Genomic DNA, 22,213 nt, shown 5'->3' on the forward strand with positions numbered 1-22,213 from the left:
CGAAGGATGCCCTGGACCGGAGAACTTGGAAGAGGAAGGTTAAAGATTGGTGCGGCGACCCCGTTTAACATGGGATAAGGCAGAGTGAAAGAAGAAGAAGAATTTAAGTTTTCCATTCTTTTTCTATATCTTCATTAATTTTGGCTTCTAGGTAATTTGTTAATCATGATTGATATAGCACTCTAATGCTTTCTTCTTGTAATAGATATGCTTTTTATAACTATTTCTTTTTTTTTTTTTTGTTTATTTACTTTTTTTCTCCATTTTGTTGGAATTTCTATTTTAGAAACTACTAAATAATGATCAGTAATATACAATAATATACAATTTGTCAAAATGTAAAATGTAAATAAATTTGCTCCTAAATTTTCCAGAATTATATTCGGATCAAGACTTTCAGACATTAATCACAATGAGACAAGCTTCCATGAAGGTATTAAAATCAGTATTCTAATGTAATTTACAGACAAAAAAATACTAGATGTGGTGGTGATAGTGGCCAATAGATGGCACTGATGTTGATGATTGGTAGTAGAGGTTCGGTGTAGTGGTGGAGACGGAGAGTTGTACAATAGGTGTCCTCCTGCAATGAGTCTTCGGACTCCTTGGAGGTGTCACGAATAATAATAATAATAATTTCAAAAAAAAAACAAAAAAAAAAAAGATTATTAAATAAAACTGTTTGATCAAATAACCAATAAAGAAAGAATGCACTCCGTATTCCCCAAAAGAATGGCATAAAAGTTATAGTCTGATGTGTGGTACAGATATTATTTACAGATAGCCTATTCTTCTTTCACTAAGCATTATTCCTGCTTCCTATGCAGGGTCCGCGTGTTACTTAGATGCGAATTCTTGTTAGTACCATTCCCAGCCGACTTGTCGCCTAGCCTGCCGCTGAGGGGAGGGGGGAGTATATTTTTTACTGTAGCAGCGTATGTTCATGGGGCCGGTTTGCCTGCTTGCGGGATGAAAAATGCCAGATAAACTGATGGAAAAAACCCTACTGCCCAAGACTGGCTAACTTAGCTATGGCTGAGGAAGATCCTCAAGTTCCTCACATCTTCAACAGGAATCGAACCTGGGACACTTCTTCCCCCAGACATATGGTTGTGAAGTGCAAAGCCACTAGGCTAACCACGTGGATAGATAGCCTATTCATAAGATCAATTCTAGAAGAATGCAAACAAGGAGTTTGGTTCTTCTTTTTCTCAGGACAATTTTAACTATTTCTACTACTTACTTTTATTAGAGTGTCTTGTGTTGCCTGACAAGTACTGTTAAACTGGAAGACTGCTGGTTGAACTGAGCAAGTATCAACATTTGTCATTGGGGAAAACAATGAGTAAGTCTACTCAGGGTCCGCGTGTTGAAAAGGATGACAAAAAGTTGGTCTTGCAGGTTTGATGCTGTTGAATGGAGACTGACTAGCAGCTACTTATCACAGATGTCAAGAATGCAGTAGGGAAGAAAAGTGAAGTGAAGGCAAATGGGACAATAATTTGATGGCTGACTTATCTCCAACCCCCCTTTTTTTTTCTGAATGAGATGAATACAATATGTTAACTGTTATTCTGCAGATGTGAGATATGTATGAAGAAACTGAAGATTATTGGTCTGAATTCTGGAGCATAAATTTTGAACATAAATTAGAGAATACCATCAAGGATGGGAAACCTTGTTGGCATCCAAGATATTCAGGATTCTTTTGATTTTTGTCTGATGAAAGACAAGAGAAAACGGTTTCTTGGTATCGTGGAAAACACCTGGCTATGGATACATATGCACTAACAGGAGGAGAAAAACATGAGGTAGGTTAGCATTATCTTTTAGTGATGCTATGATGGTACTCCCATCTAAATGTGTGAAGGAGGTGAAAGAATAGGAAAGGGTTGCTCTCAACAGCCTTGGTAGGGACCAAAAGGCTCAACTTCCATCAGATTGATGAGGAATCTTTCACAGAATGTGAAAGATACCTATTCAAGTGAAAGTTATATTTTCAAAATTATATTTGATCAGATTTTTTCTTTGCAAAGCTATGAATAAATGACTTATCATTCGACTTAGTGCACAATTTGTTGGAGCCAATGTCTTGAGCCACTTGTGATGTGTCAAATTTCTTTAACTTAAACTGCCTTAGAACAGTTTTAAAGTCTTAAAACTGCCTAAGCTAGGTATTTGTTGCAGGTTCTAAATGAAACTGGTGATCACACTAAGCCTTCATTCCAGTTAGAATTATTTCAGTTATTTGATCAGAGTGGAAAGTTTAAATATGGAGAGCATAAATGCAATCACACCATGGAAAACAAAAGGAAAAATCATGTAGGTCATCTCACTTGGTAGCACTGCAAGCACATGAAACTAAGACCCGACAGGTGGAAGACATTGTGTACAAAAAGAAACAGAGAAGATTATGATCTCAGTCAACAAAGGGAAAGCTCTCATTATATCTGAGAAAAGAACTGCTTAAAAGCAGTTTCAAGCTGGCCAAGAAGTATCTCGGCCCGATAAGAAGACCAAGAGACCAATGGATATCAGGTTCAACATAGGAACTAATAAAAAGAAGGCAGTTGGAAAAACAAAGAGACACAGTGACTGAAGAATATAAGAGATTACAGAAAGAAGTCAGAACAATCATGCAGGACAAGGAAATGTTTTATACTAATAAATGTGAAGAGATAGAGTTCCAGATGAGAAGGCACAATAATAAAAGGATGTTTTATTTAGTTTGTGATCTAAAACACAAGTTTAAGTCCAAATTGAATATCATCAAAGGAATAGAGCATTACTAACAGAAGAATTGGAAATCAAAAATGGATGAAAAAAATACTGGGAGGAACTGTACAATAGAGTGAATAAAGAAAATTTGGAGGAGTCCTCTCACCAGGAAAATTCTGATTTGGAACCTCCTCCACTTAGGCATGAAGTTGAAAGAGCAGTTAAGCAGCTTAACAGCAATAAGGCCCCCCAGGTGCAGATGGAATCCCAGCAGAATTAATTAAAGCAACAGGGGATAGAAGGATAAGAGTATTTCATAGATTTGATTACAAGAATATGAGAGACAAGATCATTGCCTTCATATCTCTCTGTTTATGCCACTTCATAAAAAGGGAGATATGAAGGATTGCAAGAACTATAGAACTATTAGCTTAATATCTCATGCAAGCAAAATTTTATTGAAGATCATGCTAAATAGGATTGAGGCCAAAGTTGAGGTATCTCTGCCTCAACTTTGGCCTCAAGCAGGTTTTAGGAAAGGTAAGGGCACCAGAGATCAGATCCTTTGCCTTAGACCAGTGGCTCTTAACCTTTTCAAAGTCACGGAACACTTCTGATTATAAGAAAAATGTGAGGTACACCAAAAGCATTAGGGTCATAAAACTAACAATAAAAATATGCATGGACCTGCCTTTTATAAAAATCGAACTTATATTAATGAAATACTTGAGGTTGTCGGCTTTTGCAGATTTCAGCAATATCAGGTTTAATATGTGATATAGCTACCCTCAACTCTTTGTTTATATTAGTAAGTCTTTCACGCTTTTTAGTTTTTATATGGGTTAATATTGAGAAACCAAGCTTACACAAATATGATGTTGAACACTGTAACAAAATTTTCAGTGCCCTTGTGGAGAGAGAGCTGAGTATTCGGCTTGGACAAAATTTCAAAATTCCTCAAGAGTCATTTCAGAGAATTTCATTTTTAGAGTACAATCCGTTGACAAGGTAACTAATTGTTCTTCTTCTTGTAATGAATATTCACAAATCGATGCATTAACTGTGCCAAATGGATTCCGTATCCAGTCATAATTGTGTGTATTTAAGGAAGGAAAGTAACTAAATCTTTTCTTCCAATATTGTTAATTGTTCTGTTATAACGGAAAGAATTCCCTCACCATTTTTATTCAGTAGCCAATTACACTCAGAACTGTGTCACGTGACAGCTTTCACCGGTAGAACACTTGTAACCAGTTGGCGGAACACAAGTGTTGCTGGGAACAAAAGTTAAGAACCATTTTCTATGATCTGCCTTAGACAGATCATAGAAAAATATAAAGAATTCAGACTCCCTTTGGTAATGTGTTTCTTAGACTACTCTTAAGCTTTTGACTGTGTTGAACATGTGAAACTGTGGGGAGTAATGAAAAGAATGGGTTTTCCTCAGAATACTATCAGATTGATAGCCAACTTGTACACGGAGCAAGAAGCCACAGTAAGAACTGGTGTTAGATTAATTGATTGGTTTCAGGTTGATAAAGGAGTTAGGCTAGGATGTTTACTTTCTCCTCACTTGTTTAGTACATATGTGAAGGACATTATGTGTAAAGCATTGGAAAGTTCAAGACAGAAATTAGGATAGGTGGTAGATTGATCAGTAATCTGAGGAATACTGATTATGCCGTACTCCTCTGTAATGACAAGGAAGAACTAGGTCAAATTCTTGATAAAGTTAACAAGATCAGTAACAACAGAGGACTTCAACTCAATCCAAATAGACAAAGATTATGGTTCTCAAAGGAAATACAAACAGGGGAAGCTCTTGAGAAACAAGTGTACCTTAATGGAGAAAGAATTGAAGAAGTCAGCAAATTTGAGTACCTGGGGTCCATTATTAATGTGAAGTGCTGTTCAGAAGAGGTCAGAAGCAGAAGATCAGGAATGGCTAAAACAGCAGTCAGAGACTTGTCTGAAATCTGGAAGAATGGATCTCCATGGAAACAAAGTTGGGGATTTTGGAGGCAGCTGTTTTTACAAATCTGAAAACACACCCCAACTCAACATGACCAGAGTTAAAGATCGGTACTATCAACATAAGAAGTCTGAATGATAAAGAAATGGAGCTAGCTGAGGAATTGGATAAATACTAGATCGACATAATAGGGGTGACAAACAAAAAAAAACAAAAACTGGTGAGATCTTTCTGAGCAATAAATACAAAATGTTATATTCAGGCAATGACAATCAAGGAAAAGAAGGAATAGCCATAATATTCAACACTAAATATGAGGCTAATCTTCTTGAATGGCAGGCAGTCTCAAGTAGAGTGGTGTGGGCAAATATCAGAATAGGGAACTGGACAATGAGACTTATTTGTGCCTATGATCCCACAGAAGATTCTACTAAGGTAAAAGTGGAGGAATATTTTTATGCTTTAGAGAAAGCAACTGATACAATGAAAAGGAAAAAGTTGGTCCTTGTTGAGGATCTAAATAGCAGAGTGGGAAATGATTGTCAGACATACAAAAATATTTTGGAAAAATTTGGAGAAAAGAGCAAAGCTAATAATAATGGCAAATACCTGCTCAGCACATGAACTGGTTATTACTAAAACCATATTCCAACATAAAAATGTGCACAAATTCACATAGAGAGAAGAGGCAAGAAATAAGAAAAGTCTCACTGACTATGTTATTGTTGATAGTGATGTTTTCTCCCTGATGCAGGACACCAGAGTGTATAGATGATTTGAAATTGGAAGTGATCACTATTTAGACTTGAACAGGATAAAACTGAATTTCATACTGAAAAGAATAACATGTAAGAAAGTTTTAAAGCGAATAAAAGTTGAATAACTCTCAGATGTGAACTGTAGATTAAAATACACAAAGATTATTGAAGAATAAATGAAGGAGTTTAAGAACAGGAATTAAACCTTGGAGATTCAGTGGCAAGCCTTGGAGAAATAGTTCAGAAGGCCTAGACAGAGAGACGAATTCACGATGATTGGAGTAGAGCTCTCATAGTACACATATATAAAAAAAAAGGAAATAAAACTGAATGTGAGAATTACAGAGGATTTCTCTACTGAGTGTTTCTGGTAAGATTTATGCAAGTATACTTGCGAAGAATTGTTGAAGAATAGCTTGGTGAAGAACAAGCTCGATTCAGGCCAAATAGAGGCTGTCAGGATCAGATCTTCACTTTACGAGAGAGTTGAGAAATCATGGGAATATAACAAAGATCTGTATTTAAGTTTTGTCGATCTGGAAAAGGCATATGACAAGGTGCCAAGAGAGAAGTTATTCCAAACACTATAGTTATACAGTGTCAATGGGGCATTATATGAAGCAATACTTAGTCTTTATTTCAGTTGTAAGTCAGCAGTTAGAATTGAAGGATGTACAGGAAGATGGTTTAATGTTAAATCTGGTGTGAGACAAGGATGCACATTATCCCCTCTGTTATTCATTATCTATATGGATCACATTATGAAGGAAAGTGGTATTTAACATGATATCAAAATTGGAGATGTTAATGTCAGCTCTGCTTTATGCAAACAATGTTATACTTCTAAATAAATCAGCTACAAGTCTGCAAGATTCCCTGACTAAATTGAATAACTGTTGTAGTAGATATGGTATGAGGGTCAGCAATAAAAAGACAAAGACAATGAAAATAAGCAGAATCGTTGAAAATGTCAACTGCTTTGTGAACAGAGAACCTGTGGAACAAGTAAAACATTTCAGCTACTTAGGCACGTTTTTTTGTGAAGATGGTAAATGAAATATGGAAGTAGGCAACAGAATCAACAAAGCAGGTATATGGTAGGAAGTTAACTGAATAAATTCATATGGAATAAGAGAGAAATTAGTTGGAATACTAAATTAGCTGTATACAAGACAGTGTTTTCAAACCAGTTTTAACTTGTGGATCTGAGAGCTGGGTCAGAAGTAAAATACTTGACCAAAGACTAGAGACTACAGATATGAGATTCCTGAGAAAGATTAGAGGCATGAACAGATGGCAATATCATATTAAAAATGAGGATATCAGGAAAGAACTTGACATTGTCAGCATCCAGGAATGCGTTAGCAGAGCTAATCTCAGTTGGTATGGTCATTTAAACAGAATGGGCAAGGAAAGATTAGCAAAACATGTGTTCTCTGCCAGGTTGGTAGGAAAACGTCCCAGAGGAAGACCAAGATACAGGTGGATTGATACGGTACAGAGTGCTTTAGACGATAGAAATATAAGATCTGATAATGTTGGAGTCTTGACAAGTAACAGACTGATTTGGAGGAAAATTGTAGATAATAAGTTAGTAATGATGTAAATTTTTCATGTAGTACTATCATATCATGTACACCCCCCCCCCCCCTTGAGGGTGCATGGCAGGATTTTAATGATGATGATGTTTTTCCAAAAGGATAGCTACTTTTGAAATGTGGGCTGTTGAGGATACTGACGGAAGAAAGTTGAAATATTTTGGACACATTGAAAGGATGACTTCGCAGAACAGTAATTGAAGGTAAAGTACCTGGAAAGAGAGGAAGGAGCAGACTGTCAATGAGATGGATGAATGGTGTGTAGAGTGACATCTTCAGAGAGTTGTAGCCTCCAGAAAAGCACAAAACAGAACTACATAGTGAGGCCTGGTGTGGCACATCACTGAGCATCGGAGTGACAATATGGCATCTGTGGATGTCCATATAATGATGATGACATGTGCACAACACTCAACTAAATCATGCAGAAACAATTCAAATTGTAACTGAAAAAGAACTAATGTCATTATGGACCAAATGAATTATACCAGAAAAATTAGTCATCTCCTTAAGGACTTCGTTACTTATCAGATTACAAATTAAGATTCTACCAAATCTCAAAAGAAAAATTTGTATAAATTATTATAAAAAGTTATCTTGGTCCAAAGAGATTGCCAAAAAAGCTAAAACCTTATCATGCCAATCCAATGCAGATGAATGGAGTCCCCAAAATTCTTTTTTCTTAATAATCCTCTTTTACCTTTTTATGATTTCTTATTCTTGCAACAGTAACTATCTCAAGAATAAGGTGGTTGGCCCTATGCCTCCCAATGTGTCCTATGTCTGTAGATGCATCGGTTCATGGGGCCGGTTTGCCTGTTCTGGGGATGAAAAACCTGAGTTTCTGAGCAAAAAAAATCCTACCTCTGCATGAGACCAGCTAACTACTCACCTTTTGTCAAAAGAGACCAGATAAAGGTTCCTCACATCACTGATGGGAATCGAACCCATGTCTTTCTGACCAAAGGGTTTTGTCTATAATGACTGAGCTACAGAGGCTCCCCAAAATTCACAAACCTAATATACCCTTCGTCAAACAGTTGACAGCACAGGCAGTCCCTACCTAAAGGCTGGCCAAACTTTTGTCCAAATCTTTTTTCCATCCTCAAAGGCAACTCTCCCTCATTCATTAAAAATGCTCTGAACTTTAAAACATTAATAAAAAATCTCACCCTAACAGATTAACTGGTGTGACCTCTGGGGAATTTTAAAAATTTTATGGAATTTACAACCATTTTTTTTTTTTCACCAGAGGTCACGCCAGTAGAATAACATATGATCAAATCATTGTTTCTCAAGCTTACAGTCAATGATGTAACTCAGCTTGTCCTGTATATTTATGTACACTCCAGATGATGATCTTGATGTGAAGATTGAAACGTCGGGATAATAAAAAGTTTTTTAACATCAGTTGTAAATTCCATAAAATTTTTAAAATGAATGCTGATCACCATGTAACCCTAAAAGAAAGGATTACGATATTCCTTATCATCATCACCATCAAATTCCTGCCGTGTACCCTCAAAGGGTGTACAGGACATGACAGTACTACATGAAAAATTTACATCATTACTACCTTCCTATCTACAATTTTCCTCCAAATCAGTCTGTTACGGAAAGGAAAAATATACAAGCCACTATTATTAGAAACATATATGACATGGATGAATGAAGAGACTAAGCATGAGATACAGAGAAAAAGGGAATTATGGAAGCAGCATAAGAGAAGTGGTAATAACCAATTCCATAAGAATTACAAAGAGCAAGACTTGGTTGGTAAGGATAGCAAAAATGAGGTATGACCAGCAGCTAGTTAATGAAGCCAAAAAGAATCCTAGGGAGTTCTTTCAATATGTAGCCAGCAAAAAAAAGAATGATTATGGAAGGATGATATTGAATGGAGAAAATGGCATAATGACAGCTGTTGTGGAAGATATGGAAGTAAAGATACTTAATGAGCAATTCATAAAGATCTTTCATTCTTGGGAATGTGACTTCATGGAGAGATTGAGAGCAGTTGATGATGGGGAGGAGAGACTGACTGTAAGTGAGCAAGAAGTGTATGAAGAGTTGAGCAAACTTGATGTAAATAAGGCTGTGGGACTTGATAATATATCACCACGTATTCTGAAGGAATGTGCCAGGGAGTTGACACTGGCCTTAACATGTTTTTTTTTTTAATATGAGTCTTGTACTGGGTCAAGTTCCTAAGGAGTGGAAGGAGAGCAAGATTGTGACCCTTCGTAAAGGAGGTGAGGGAACTCAAGCATCAAATTATAGGCCAATCAATGTGTCAGGTGTTGTGGTTAACTTGTTGGAGAACTAGGATCCAGAATTGGGTTGACAACAATGATATTGATATTTTAAGGATACTTGTGACATAAAGATTGAATAATATAAGCACGTAAAAACAACCAGTTATCATTTTTAGATGTTTTCCTCATCCGGTCACCTTCAAATACTCTTACAACTACAGTTTAGAGGAAACCAATGTTCACAGGTCGTTATATTTTGAAAGTTTATTTTTCACTTGGTTAGAGTATAATAAATTTAGTTTAATCCATTATCCAAGTGTGAGCAAATACAAAGTTTGCTCTTGAAAGTATCTTCAGGACTGGGGTAAGGTGATACAACACCAGGACACTCCTTGCAAAGGTGGAGCAAGCTACCAACACTCCTAACTCAGTATCTCCCATAATGCAAAACACATCTCCTTGCGGATATGTCTAATGTTATGCATTAAGGGAAGGACCACAACCCAGACTAGTTTCGACCTTTATTGAGGTCTCTTCAGTGGGAGCCAGGCCCAAGTGGAGATACCAGGGAGAAGCATTAGCAGGTCATCTCTACCTAATAGGAGTTGCCAAATGGTGTGCCACCCTTTTTTAATAAATTACTCTGGATTTAGAGAAAGATGTTGAAAGTTTATTTTTCACTTGGTTAGAGTATAATAAATTTAGTTTGTATAATATAATATAGTATAATAAATAAATTTTGCTCCACCTTTGCAAGGAGTGCCCTAGTGTTGTAGCACCTTACCCCAGTCCTGAAGATACTTTCAGGTGCAAACTTGTTTGCTCACACTTGGATAAAGGATTAAACTAAATTTATTATACTCTAACCAAGTGAAAAATAAACTTTCAACATCTTTCTCTAAATCCAGAGTAATTTATTAAAAAAAAGGTTGCACACCATTTGGCAACTCCTATAGGTAGAGATGACCTGCTAATGCTTCTGCCTGGTATCTCCACTTGGGCCTGGCTCACACTGAAGAGACCTCAATAAAGGTCGAAACTAGTCTGGGTTGTGGCCCTTCCCTTAATGCATAACATTAGACATATCCACAAGGAGATGTGTTTTGCATTATGGGAGATACAGAGTTAAGAGTGTTGGTAGCTTGCTCCACCTTTGCAAGGAGTGCCCTGGTGTTGCACCACCTTACCCCAGTCCTGAAGATACTTTCAGGCGCAAACTTTGTTTGCTGACACTTGGATAAAGGATTAAATTAAATTTATTAAAGGTCGTTATATTCTTAAAGAATCAGCACATCATCCTTGTCAAAAAACAGGAATCATAAAATGTCTAATCAGAAGAGCCAAAACTAATTGTTCTACTTCTAATTTTCTACAGAAAGAACTTTCTACTATCCAACAACACATGAAACTCAATGGCTTTTCCGAAAAGAGTACACAACATCTTCTCGTTTCTTATAATCCACCACTAAACAACAAAGATTCAATACATCGAGTTCCAATTCCATACATCTTTGGGATTTCAGAACCTATCTCAAGAATTCTGAAGAAATATGAGTTAACAGCTACGTATTCATCTATTAACAAATTATCTTCCCATTTTCCTTCTCCTAAAGACAAACACTCAACTATGTCTCTTCCTGGAGTTTATCAAATTCCCTGCAACTGTGATCTCTCCTACTTTGGACAAACTAGACGCTCTCCTGAAAAAAGAATCCGAGAACATCAATCCTCCATTCATCACAACAAACCTGAAAAATCTGGATTGGCTCAGCATGGGATAGAAACTAACCACAACATCCTTTGGTCAAAAACTCACCTCTTACATAGATCCTGCTATAAATTTGAACATTTATTCAAAGAAAGAGGCCTTATTCCATCATCCTAACCTGAATCAGAATGAACTGTATATCCGTATCAAAAATCTGGGAAAGTCTTATCAGGATAACTCATTAATTCATATTAATTTTATGTTATTTAATATTAATAATTAATATCTTTATTTCAATCATGTTTCTGCTTAAAAATATTCCCTTTAATACTTAGTGATATAACATCACGTGGCTTGTTCTATTTTTAAATGATCTATTGTTAGTATTCCACCTTGTATTTTTTAAAACTGTTCTTGTAGTGCCACTGAAGATGGTCTGCAATTTTCAGACCGAAATATTTAACTAAATTAAATATCTTTCTAGTGTTTACGTGCTTATATTATTCAATCTTTATGTCACAAGTGTCCTTAAAATATCAAATTTTAATTCTTCACGGGGAAAATGGTGGCATTTTCCCCGTGAAGAATTAACCAGTAAATTAGAAAAACTTTCAGTTATACAAGGTAGGTTACGAGCAAAGATCAATTTTTTTAAAAAATGGCGCGACAACAAGATTATAACTAATTTCGCTAAGATTAAAGAAACTATAAAATCTCCTGGAGCTCATAATATTTACCGGAACACCAGCTTATCTTTAATCCGTAACAAACTTAAAGCTGCTAAACATGATCTTGCTATTAACAGTCATCATATTTCTGATCTTCGCACCTATATTTCCACAAACTTGGATCCACATCTTTCACACTCAGTTCTAAATGTGGCTAAAGGTTCTACTCAATGAGCATATAATAAACTAAGTCAACATCTAAACCGCAAATATGAAGCTCTTTCTTCTAAACAATTCAAGTCCTTCAAAATTCCAGATAATTGGATTGTCAATATATCCGGACGTCCTCTAACTGATAGCGAAACCCTCATGCTGTCAAAAGGACATGATTTTTCTATTGTTCCTAATAAGATACCATATCAAGATTTCCTAGTTAACATTGAACGGAATCTCAGTCATCTAACTAGTGATAAAGCTAATGCTCTTCGCCTAGAAGTCACTTCTTTTCTACTTAAGGCCAAACTTCCTCCTTCCAACATATCTCTTTCTGAAATGAAATCTTTACAGCCCTTGGAAACAAACAATCACCTCATTATCAGCTTTGGTGATAATGAGGTGAAAGCAGACAAGGGGAAAGCAACAGTAGTTATGGACTCTGCATATTACAGAAGAAAACTTTCTCTTTTACTTCGAGATCACTCACATATCAAGAACTTGATTATGATCCAACCAACAGACAACTAAAGAAATAAAATTCTCTCCTTGAAGTCATCAGTTTAGATAGAGACACAACTGAAAGACTTAAAACTCATTTTGCAAGACCTCCTAGATTTTATGGTCTTCCTAAAATACATAAGATTGACTTTCCTCTTCGTCCAATAGTAGATTGTATTGATTCTCCTACTTATTGTAGAACCAAATATCTAGCTAAATTATTGAAATCTCACATAGGCAACTCTAGTTCCTTTCTTAAAAACTCCTCAGATTTCTTAGAAAAATTGAAAAATATCTCATTGCAACCTACAGATCTTATGGTGAGCTTTGATATAGAATCTTTATGTACAAATGTACCTCTCAAGGAGACTTTAAAATTACTGGCTGATATCTTTCCAGAAGACATAATAAAACTATACGATTTCATAATACATTCTGGATATTTCTTATGTCAAAACAAATTTTACAGCCAAGTAGAAGGAACAGCCATGGGAAGTCCTCTCTCTCTTGCTTTAGCCAACTTTTATTTAGAACATCTAGAAAAAGTCCTCTTCTCATCTATTTTCCCTCAACCATCCTTTTGGGTAAGATAAATAGATGACATCTTTACTGTACGGACACACAACAAAGACTCCTTACCTTCTTTTCTAAACAGTATCAATTTCTTACATCATCGTATAAAGTTTACAATGGAAATGGAAAAAAACAACCAGTTATCATTTTTAGATGTTCTCCTCATCTGGTCACCTTCAAATACTCTTACAACTACAGTTTACAGGAAACCAACGTTCACAGGTCGTTATATTTTTAAAGAATCAGCCCATCATCCTTGTCAAAAAAAAGGAATCATAAAATGTCTAATCAGAAGAGCCAAACTAATTGTTCCATTTCTAATTTTCTACAGAAAAAACTTTCTACTGTCCAACAACACATGAAACTCAATGGCTTTTCCGAAAAGAGTACACAACATCTTCTCGTTTCTTATAATCCACCACTAAACAACGAAGATTCAATATGTCGAGCTCCAATTCCATACATCTCCGGGGATTTCAGAACCCATCTCAAGAATTCTGAAGAAATATGAGTTAACAGCTACGTATTCACGTATTAACAAATTATCTTCCCATTTTCCTTCTCCTAAAGACAAATGCTCAACGTCTCTTCCTGGAGTTTATCAAATTCCCTGCGACTGTGATCTCTCCTATTTTGGACAAACTGGATGCTCTCTTGAAAAAAGAATCCAAGAACATCAATCCTCCATTGATCACAACAAACCTGAAAAATCTGGATTAGCTCAGCACGGGATAGAAACTAACCACAACATCCTTTGGTCAAAAACTCGCCTCTTACACAGATCCCGCTATAAATTTGAACGTTTATTCAAAGAAAGCATAGAGGCCTTACTCCATCATCCTAACCTGAATCGGAATGACTGTATATCTGTAACAAAAATCTGGGAAAGTCTTATCAGGATAACTCATTAATTCATATTAATTTTATGTTATTTAATATTAATAATTAATATCTTTATTTCAATCATGTCTCTGCTTAAAAATATTCCCTTTAATACTCAGTGATATAACATCACCGGCTTGTTCTATTTTTAAATGATCTATTGTTAGTATTCCACCTTGTATTTTTTAAAACTGTTCTTGTAGTGCCACTGAAGATGGTCTGCAATTTTCAGACCGAAATATTTGGCTAATTAAATATTTTTCTTGTGTTTACATGCTTATATTATTCAACAATGATATTATTTTTGATGGACAGCATGGATTTGCTAAAGGCTGTCAGAGGTCATGTTTTAGTAATCTACTTACTTATTACAATAAGGTGACAGCTTCCTTGGACAGAGGAGAGGGATACACAGTAATATACTTAGATTTTGCAAAGGCTTTTGACCGATTACTGCATGATAAGTTGATAGTCAAACTAGAGTAGATGGGGTTGGATATTAGATTAGTGCATTGGATCAGAGACTGGCTATCTCAAAGGTATCAGCAAGTTGTGTATGTGGGGAGCAATATCCCATAAAAGGAAAGTCACTAGTGGTGTACCTCAGGAGTCTGTTTTAGGGCCATTACTGTTTAACTTATATGTCAATGATATTGGCAAAGATTTGGATGGAGATATTCAGTTGTTTGCAGATGATGCAAAGCTGGGATGAACTATGAAGAGTAGAGAAGATGTTGTGGCCTTACAAGAAGACTTGAATAAATTAAGTGACTGGGCACAGGAATGGGGATAAGAGTTCAATGTTGAAAAATGTAAGGTTTTAAAATTTGGGAACCATTCAGTATTGGGATAATAATAATAAAGCCACTATTATTAGAAATATGCATTCACAAGAAAAAGAATAATAATTTTTTTTATTATTGTCAATATTTTGGCATGAAACTAATAGGCCATCATCAGCAGTCTCCAAATGAAGACTGCTTGATGATGAGGCACTTCTCAAGGATATTCCTTGAACAAAGGAATGTTATTCCTTTTTACAGATCTCAGCCACATGCTGAAGTGCCACAATTACACACACAAAACTAAAATTAAAATAATTAAATAGAATTACATGACAAAAAAAAAAAAAAAAAAAGTTAGGACAAGCTATTGCTTGCCATTTATGAGAATGAGGCACTTCCCAAGCTTGGCATCGGTTAGACAGTCTTCTAATTTAAGTCTGGGTGGTGTAGAATCACTTCAGCACTCTCTTTAAACACACTCAAAGTTAAACCGACATCAATGTAAAAGGCAAGTACTGAACCAGAGGATAATATGGTCAGTGTCTGCCCTGTGCTATGCCAGGCCAGATTTTTCAGGTTTATTTTTATTATTTGTCACCTCCAGGGAGTCCAAAGGCTCATCGAGGGAGGGCATCCACTCTACAACTCTGTTTCCACCACTCACAATTCACCAACTGACCACAAATACACCAACGCCATCTACCACTGACCACCACTGGTATTTCCACAGACAATCACAAACATCCATGCCCACGGCGGGATTTTTGTGATTTATAGTAGTTAATATACAAGTGTTATTCCTATAGTTGTTTTTTTGACCCAATGACCTATTTGTCTAAAGTACAAGCAAAGGCAATCAACACTGAACCTGGTAAACACTAGGGAAGGAGAGAGGGTGGGAGACAGAGAAAGAGCCTGTTTATCTTTTGCGGAAGATAACCACGAGGAGTTTTGTTGAAAGGGAAGAATGTAGGGAGTAAACTATCTTTTCAGGATCTTTGCAATTGCCTCTGAAATGCCCACAATGTATGGGAGAGGAACTTACTTTATCAGTTCAGGATTCTTAGGGAATGAATTGCAAGTGTCAGGTTTAAACTTCCTTAAGGTGAAGCCATTCTGTAGCATGGTGAATTGGAGACCCTGGATTTGAGCAGATAACATGTGCTCTATTGAGCAAAGATTTAATGATACCTATTTTTTGTTGTACAGAACTACTACTACTGTTGCAGACAAAGTATGTCATAGGTTGACAAGAAATTATATTGTTGTTTTTAACCTTACCTTGCCCAAATGTGAGCATGAAATCTCTTCATGAGTAAGCTACTTGCACACAGAGATAGTTGGCTTTACGTTAAGTTGCTTTTGTATCCCAAAATTCCTAGTATGCTGTTTTTGCAGGCATGTGCAATACTGTGCATGATGGGAAAGACCACTACCTAAATTGCTTCAACTTAAGTTAGTTCCCACTGGCAAAACTGAAGTTTTGCCAGTAGGAACTAACTCAATGACAGAAATTATATTTTCATACATAAGCAGCCAAATATAAGCAGCAAAATACATAAGCAGTGCACTACCATAATATTACAGCACTCTGAATTAGAGATAATGATACAGTTTATCTGCCTCTTGATTTATCAGAAAGGCAAGTTCTGATAACTGAAGAACAATTACATAGTGCTCTACCAAAACTCAGCTGATATGTGACAGAGGGTCATTGTTTTGAAGGTCAGATAAACAGTAAATTCCTATAAAAGAAAGAAAACTGTACTTCACTTGTTTTCACCTTTATTTGACTAAAGCATGAGCAGACAAAAGTTTGTAAGTGAAATATCTTTGCAACGACCCTTCCCATACTACATGGCATTATACATGACTGAGAGGGGAGCATGCTGTTCATTATGAGATAAAGGACAGTTTATTATGAAACCAACTGCCTCTATTATACAAGCCACCTAGCTGTTAAGATATACTTCATGTAAACTTCCGTTTGCTTATGGGTAATAAAATAAGGATGAAAACAAAAATATAATTTCTTGTCAAGTAGAATTCACTTTCCTTCCCAATATAACAAAAAAACGTGCCTACAACTATAGGCATGTATGTTTCTTGATGTGCTGTGAGTGATTTCCTATCCTGCAGGAAAAACACACGCACGCACGCAAAGGATGAGAATACATAACTTTTAAAATTAGATCTTCTCATGCTATTTATTTTGAGTGATGGGGCTATAATTTGAACCTTCAGCTTTCAAATATAATTTCTTGATAAAACATAAGCACATACTGATACTATTCATATTTCAATTGTTAATAAAGAGGTTTTAATTATAAGCAGAGTAAGAAAAAAAAAACATGCATTCATTAAACGTTAATAAAAGGTCAGTAAAAACAAGTTTTCAGTTTTTTGTCCAAGTTCACACTACAAGATTTCTACTCCTCTTTACCTACTGATGCAAAACAATGGATTTCTTCACATGCCAGGAAAGGAACATCTTTTGGGAAGTAGATAAGCAAACAAATGAATTGAGAGAAATTTGAAGCTGGTCTATAAGTTGGAATTTACTAGGATTTTTTAATTCTATTATGCCAGACACGGACTATTTTCTGACAGGAAGATGTTTCAATTTTTTTTATTATTGACTTGTTAATACTGAAGTTCAGTTTGCAGTAGTGCAAACAAAACTTGTATGCAATGACTGGACAAAGAACAGCCCTAACTCTGTGTATCAAGATTTTAATGATTTCAAAATCTTTTGCTGGATGGTGAAAATTTAGTGAATGTAAAAAAATCCTACTTATCTGTGCAAGATTTCAAATTAACTCAGGAAATGGCTAAAATTCCTCCAGTGGGTGATCAGGAGTCAGTAGATCAGCAGAAGTCTTTCTTCCATTTTTAATGCACTATCATGAGGTAACTTGGTAACTGATTATCAGTTACCAAGTGACATGAGAGATGATGCTTTTGAGCACATCTGGCTTCTGAGTGAGAATGGCAGTTCCATATTGAGCAATATGAAAGCAATCATAAAAATCACAATGGTTTATATATATTTCACAATAAACATATACAGATTACATGCATAAAAAAAGATGTTAGAGATAAACTGTCTATTAACATATAAACTGACTTACCACATGCAGCTGACGTCGAAGCCTTTGACAGTCACTATCAATGTCAGCTTGACTAAGAACTTCTGGAAGTTTCTGGAACAAAATTTAATTAAATTTAAACAGTAATTTACATGCATATATGATTTATAGTTAATAATCCCTTCTGGAAACACAATCTATTAAAGCAATTGTCCAATTGGACTGTTAATGCAGTGAAATAAAGATGTTGATGCAGATGGCTCCTTTCTAACATTATCTGCTACAGTTTCATGAGAATCATAAAGAAATCTAAAACAAAATGTAAAAAAAAATCAGCTAACGCCTTTTATTCTCATATAGGGAGTAAGTGAGGCCGTTTTAGCCCTACCTAACTTTTGTAGACTGAGTGGGCAGTTCAATCTCCACTGGTACCCAATCAGAGATAGCAGGCCCAAGCCATCACTAATTAAGCAGCACACAGTGAAGAGAGACTGTTCAACAAGTGCCACCATCTCGTGGTCCCTAACACAATATATTTAATGTCTGAAATAGTGTGGATTCTATGGTTGATTTTCTTGAGTTTATGGGACGAAAAACCCGAGTTTCCAAGAGAAAAAACCTGATTGTCCGTGCCGGAGATTAACTAACTCGGAAACCGGTCACAAAAAAAGGCTTTGAAAAATTTCCTCTAGGTCGCCAACTAGATTCGAAGCCAGGAAGTCTTCCTTTGTGTGGTCAAGTGCCATGGTGTGCAAATGCCACAGCACTTGACCACACAAGCTACAAACTCCACTGAGCTACACAGGCTCATTCAAAACAATGAACTGAAAAAAAAAAAAAAATTCTTTAATTATTTAAGGAATCATGCTAGAAGGGTTCAGGCATAACTTATTAGTACTATGGTAAACCAGATTAAATGAGAAATTACAGGAATACTGTAAAGCATCATGAACTTACTGCAAAAGAAATGCATCTATGCCTGAGTGTTGTTCTGGAGAATGAAAGATTCGGAGAATGAAAACAGAAAATGAAACTGGTGAGTATGTGTATTGGAAGTGTTTCAAGAGCAAGTGCCTGAAGTGCGAAGAGAGGAGATGTGTTTATGATGATAAATAAAATGTGACTGTGAATGAAAACAAGGTTGGTGGCGGGCATGCATGCAATAAGAGTGACAGCAAGAATGAAACAATGGAAAATAAAGTGACCAGATGATAATGAGAGGGAGATGGTGCACTTATGTGGAATTTTCCACAGAACAAAATGTGGGGTTAAATAGTTGAAAAATGCCTGAAAGATGGTATGACACAGAAGTGAAAGAAGAGGGAGGCACAAGGAGAGAGAAAGCAGAAAATAAAAGATAAAAATGGAAAGAATAAGGATTGAATGTTATATGGTGATTCCATGAGAAGAATGCTTAAGGAGAGTTTAACAAAATAGTGTTTCCCAAAAGCCAAGATTAAGGATTTTAGCAATGCTGTAAGGATGGGAAGGTGAAAGAGATGATTATTTTGGATGGTACTAATGATCTAGCAGGTGACAAATGTAGAATGTGAGATGTAAAAGAATTAATGGTAGCAACTAAGAAGAGTGACAAAGTAAAAGTTGTGAGCCTACAGCCGTGGTATGATAGAGGCGAGCTGAGATGAAGATGATTGTGAATGAGTGCACAAGTTGTGTAGAAGGAATGGTGTAGAATTTGCAGATGTGTTGATGGAAGGATGAAATGATATAGGAACAGATGGTTTGTATTTGAATGGATCTGGAAGATGTGTTGAGAAAGTAGTACTGCTCAGTGAGAGTTTGAAAGTCCAGAGTAAGGTAATCTTTTTTTTTTGGGGGGGGGGGGGAATCAGACAACCTAATAGTGAGCAAGAGGGAGAATGAGAATGATGCTGAACATAGCTCCCAGATTCTTAACTTTAGTGGAATAATCAACACAAGCTGTAAGGGAAGTTGTATGATGAAAGGAGTATTGCAGTTACGTATATTAATGTCAAAAGTATTTGGAATAAAGAAAAAGGGTTTTTGGCATTGGTTAGCTCGAACAGGCCAAAGGTTATAGGCATTAGTGAGGCTTGGTTGACTGAATATGATATAGGAATAGAATGCAAGGGATATAGTATTTCCAAAGAAGACAGGGGGAACGCAATGGGGTGGATTTGTCAATGAGCAAGACAACATCAGAAAGACAGGGATAATATCTGGTGTGAGACAGAGGCCAACAGCATGGAATATATAGTTGGTTGCTGCTATAGATCAGGAGATACAAGGGAGATGTAGATAACAGGCAGTAGAAAATTAGCACAATGAGTGCAGATTAAATAATTATTATGAGGAGGTTCAACTATGGGGGGATATAGATTAGGAGAAGGAATGGTCATAGGGAAGGAAGGAAGGAAATGAAATTTATATTCATTTCCTTCCTTCTTTACATTTACATCTTTACAGCTGCAAAGATAATTACAAGAAACATCATGAATTGCAAGGGATAAGAGGTTCAAAAGTGCTGGATCTTGTCATAACAGCAGAGAACTTAGCATCAACCAATTAAGACATGATGTCTCTGCTTGGGGAAAGTGATCATGTGGTCTTGACCTTAGAGATCACCACAAGATACAGAATTTTCTTTTAAGAAGGGGAATATGTGGAATAATAAAGAAGATAACCTTGCAGCAGTGTATTGCATAAAAATTTTGATGAGAGAGATGCTTCCAGTACATGGGAGATGTAAAGAAGTGTTTGAAAGTATCACACTGTATGCCCAAAGTCAGAAGGATAAATCAGACAGGAATTAGCTGGATGAATAGCATCATTAAGCAGGAGAAAAAGAAAAAGTTGATTCGTATGCCTGTGACCAGTTCAAGAAGTAGCATGAAAGGTGACATGTTTAGTAAGAAAAGCCAAAGCTAATTATGAGAGAAAGAGAGCTGAAGAGGTCAAAAGAAATCTTAAGAAGTTCTTTCACTTTGTGGCAAGTAAATGGAAGAATAACTATGGAAGGATGACTTTAAAAAGTGTTTATGTTAGGGAGATAACAGGAGCAAAACAAACAGTTGAATTAATGAGTGACCATTTTGCAAGGATATATCATCCAGGTGGTGTTATTACAGTGCCATATGTGATACAGACAGATGGAAGAATGGAGGTTGGAGGTGCTTAAGGTATTGCAGAACCTTAATGCAATGGCCATAGAATCAGATGGTATACAATCTGTGTATTATGAGAATATGCAAGGGAATTAGCACCTTCTATGAAAAAAGGAGTATTCTGAGGAGGTGCTGATGATGAATGTCCACTATAGTAACACAAATTAATTTAACATATCATCTTCATCATCAACAATTTCCTGCTATGTGATATGGAGCCATAAGGGCATTCAGGTTAAATGTCGCACTACATGATTAAATTTACATTATTATTAATCTCCTATCAACGATTTTCCTCCAAATCAATCTATTAATTGTGAGCACTCCAATATTGTCATATCTAACATTTAACACTTCTAAGTCACTTCTGACCAAATCAGTCCACCCTTGATCTTCCTGTCAGTTTCTTTCCTACATCTTGGCATTAAACATCTTTCATCACCCATTCTATTTAAGTGGCCATACCACCATAGATTAGCTCTGCTTACATATTCTTGAATGCTAATAATGTCAAGTTCCTTTCTAATATCTTCATTTTTAATATGATTCTGCCATTGATGCCATCGGTTGACTCCCTTAATATTTCTCAGAATCCTCATATCTGTGGTCACTAGTCTTTGCTCAAGGGATTTATTTCTAACCAAACTCTCAGATCCATAACTTTAAGCTGGTTTAAACACTGTCTTGTATACTGCTGGTTTGGTGTTGTGGCTAATTTCTTTCTTATTTCATATAAATTTATTCAGCTGGCTACCCACCATACCAGCTTATTCTGTTGTCTATTTCCAGATTTAACCTGCCATCTTCACTAAAAACTGTACGTAAATAGCTGAAATATTTTACTCGTTCTATAGGATCTCCATTCAGAATGCAGCTGAATTTTCTATGTTCCTGCCTATTTTCATAGTTTTGGCCTTTTTATGGTTGATTTTCATGCCAAATTTCTAACAGCTGTTATTCAATTTAGTTAGTGAATTCTGGAGACTTGCATTAGATGCACGTCTCCAGTATTAATATTATTATTATTTAGGAGTATAACATCATCTGCATAAAGCAAAGAGCTAAGTTTGACATCTCCAATTCTAATATCAGGCTTGATGCCACTTTCTTTCATAATGTGATCCATATAGATGATGAATTCGAGTGAAGATAATGTGCATCCTTTCTTATCCCTGATTTTACGTCAAACCATCTTCCTGTATTTCCTTCAATTCTAACTTCTGACTGACAACTTAAATATAGACTATGTATTGCACTGCATAATGTTCCATTCACCCCATATAATTGTAGTGTTTTGAAAAGCTTTTCTCTGGGCACCTTGTCATATGCCTTTCCAGATCCTTACTA

The 22,213-nt window shown here is 36.0% G+C and overlaps 1 protein-coding gene across 1 annotated transcript in view; it reads right to left on the reverse strand.

Annotated features, from left to right (window-relative positions):
- The window catches only part of Vps50 (vacuolar protein sorting 50), a 664,618-nt gene that overhangs the window by 571,149 nt on the left and 71,256 nt on the right, over positions 1-22,213 (reverse strand). The window contains exon 4 of the mRNA XM_090411754.1: positions 17,763-17,834. Within this exon, the coding sequence (XP_090267880.1) occupies positions 17,763-17,834 (72 nt within the window). The remainder of the gene's footprint in view (positions 1-17,762; positions 17,835-22,213) is intronic.

This window comes from Typopeltis vanoorti, chromosome 22 (genome assembly GCF_054136105.1).
Source record: "Typopeltis vanoorti isolate ZY-2024b chromosome 22, IOZ_Tvanoo_1.0, whole genome shotgun sequence".
In the NCBI taxonomy this organism is placed as follows: Eukaryota; Metazoa; Arthropoda; class Arachnida; order Uropygi; family Thelyphonidae; genus Typopeltis; species Typopeltis vanoorti.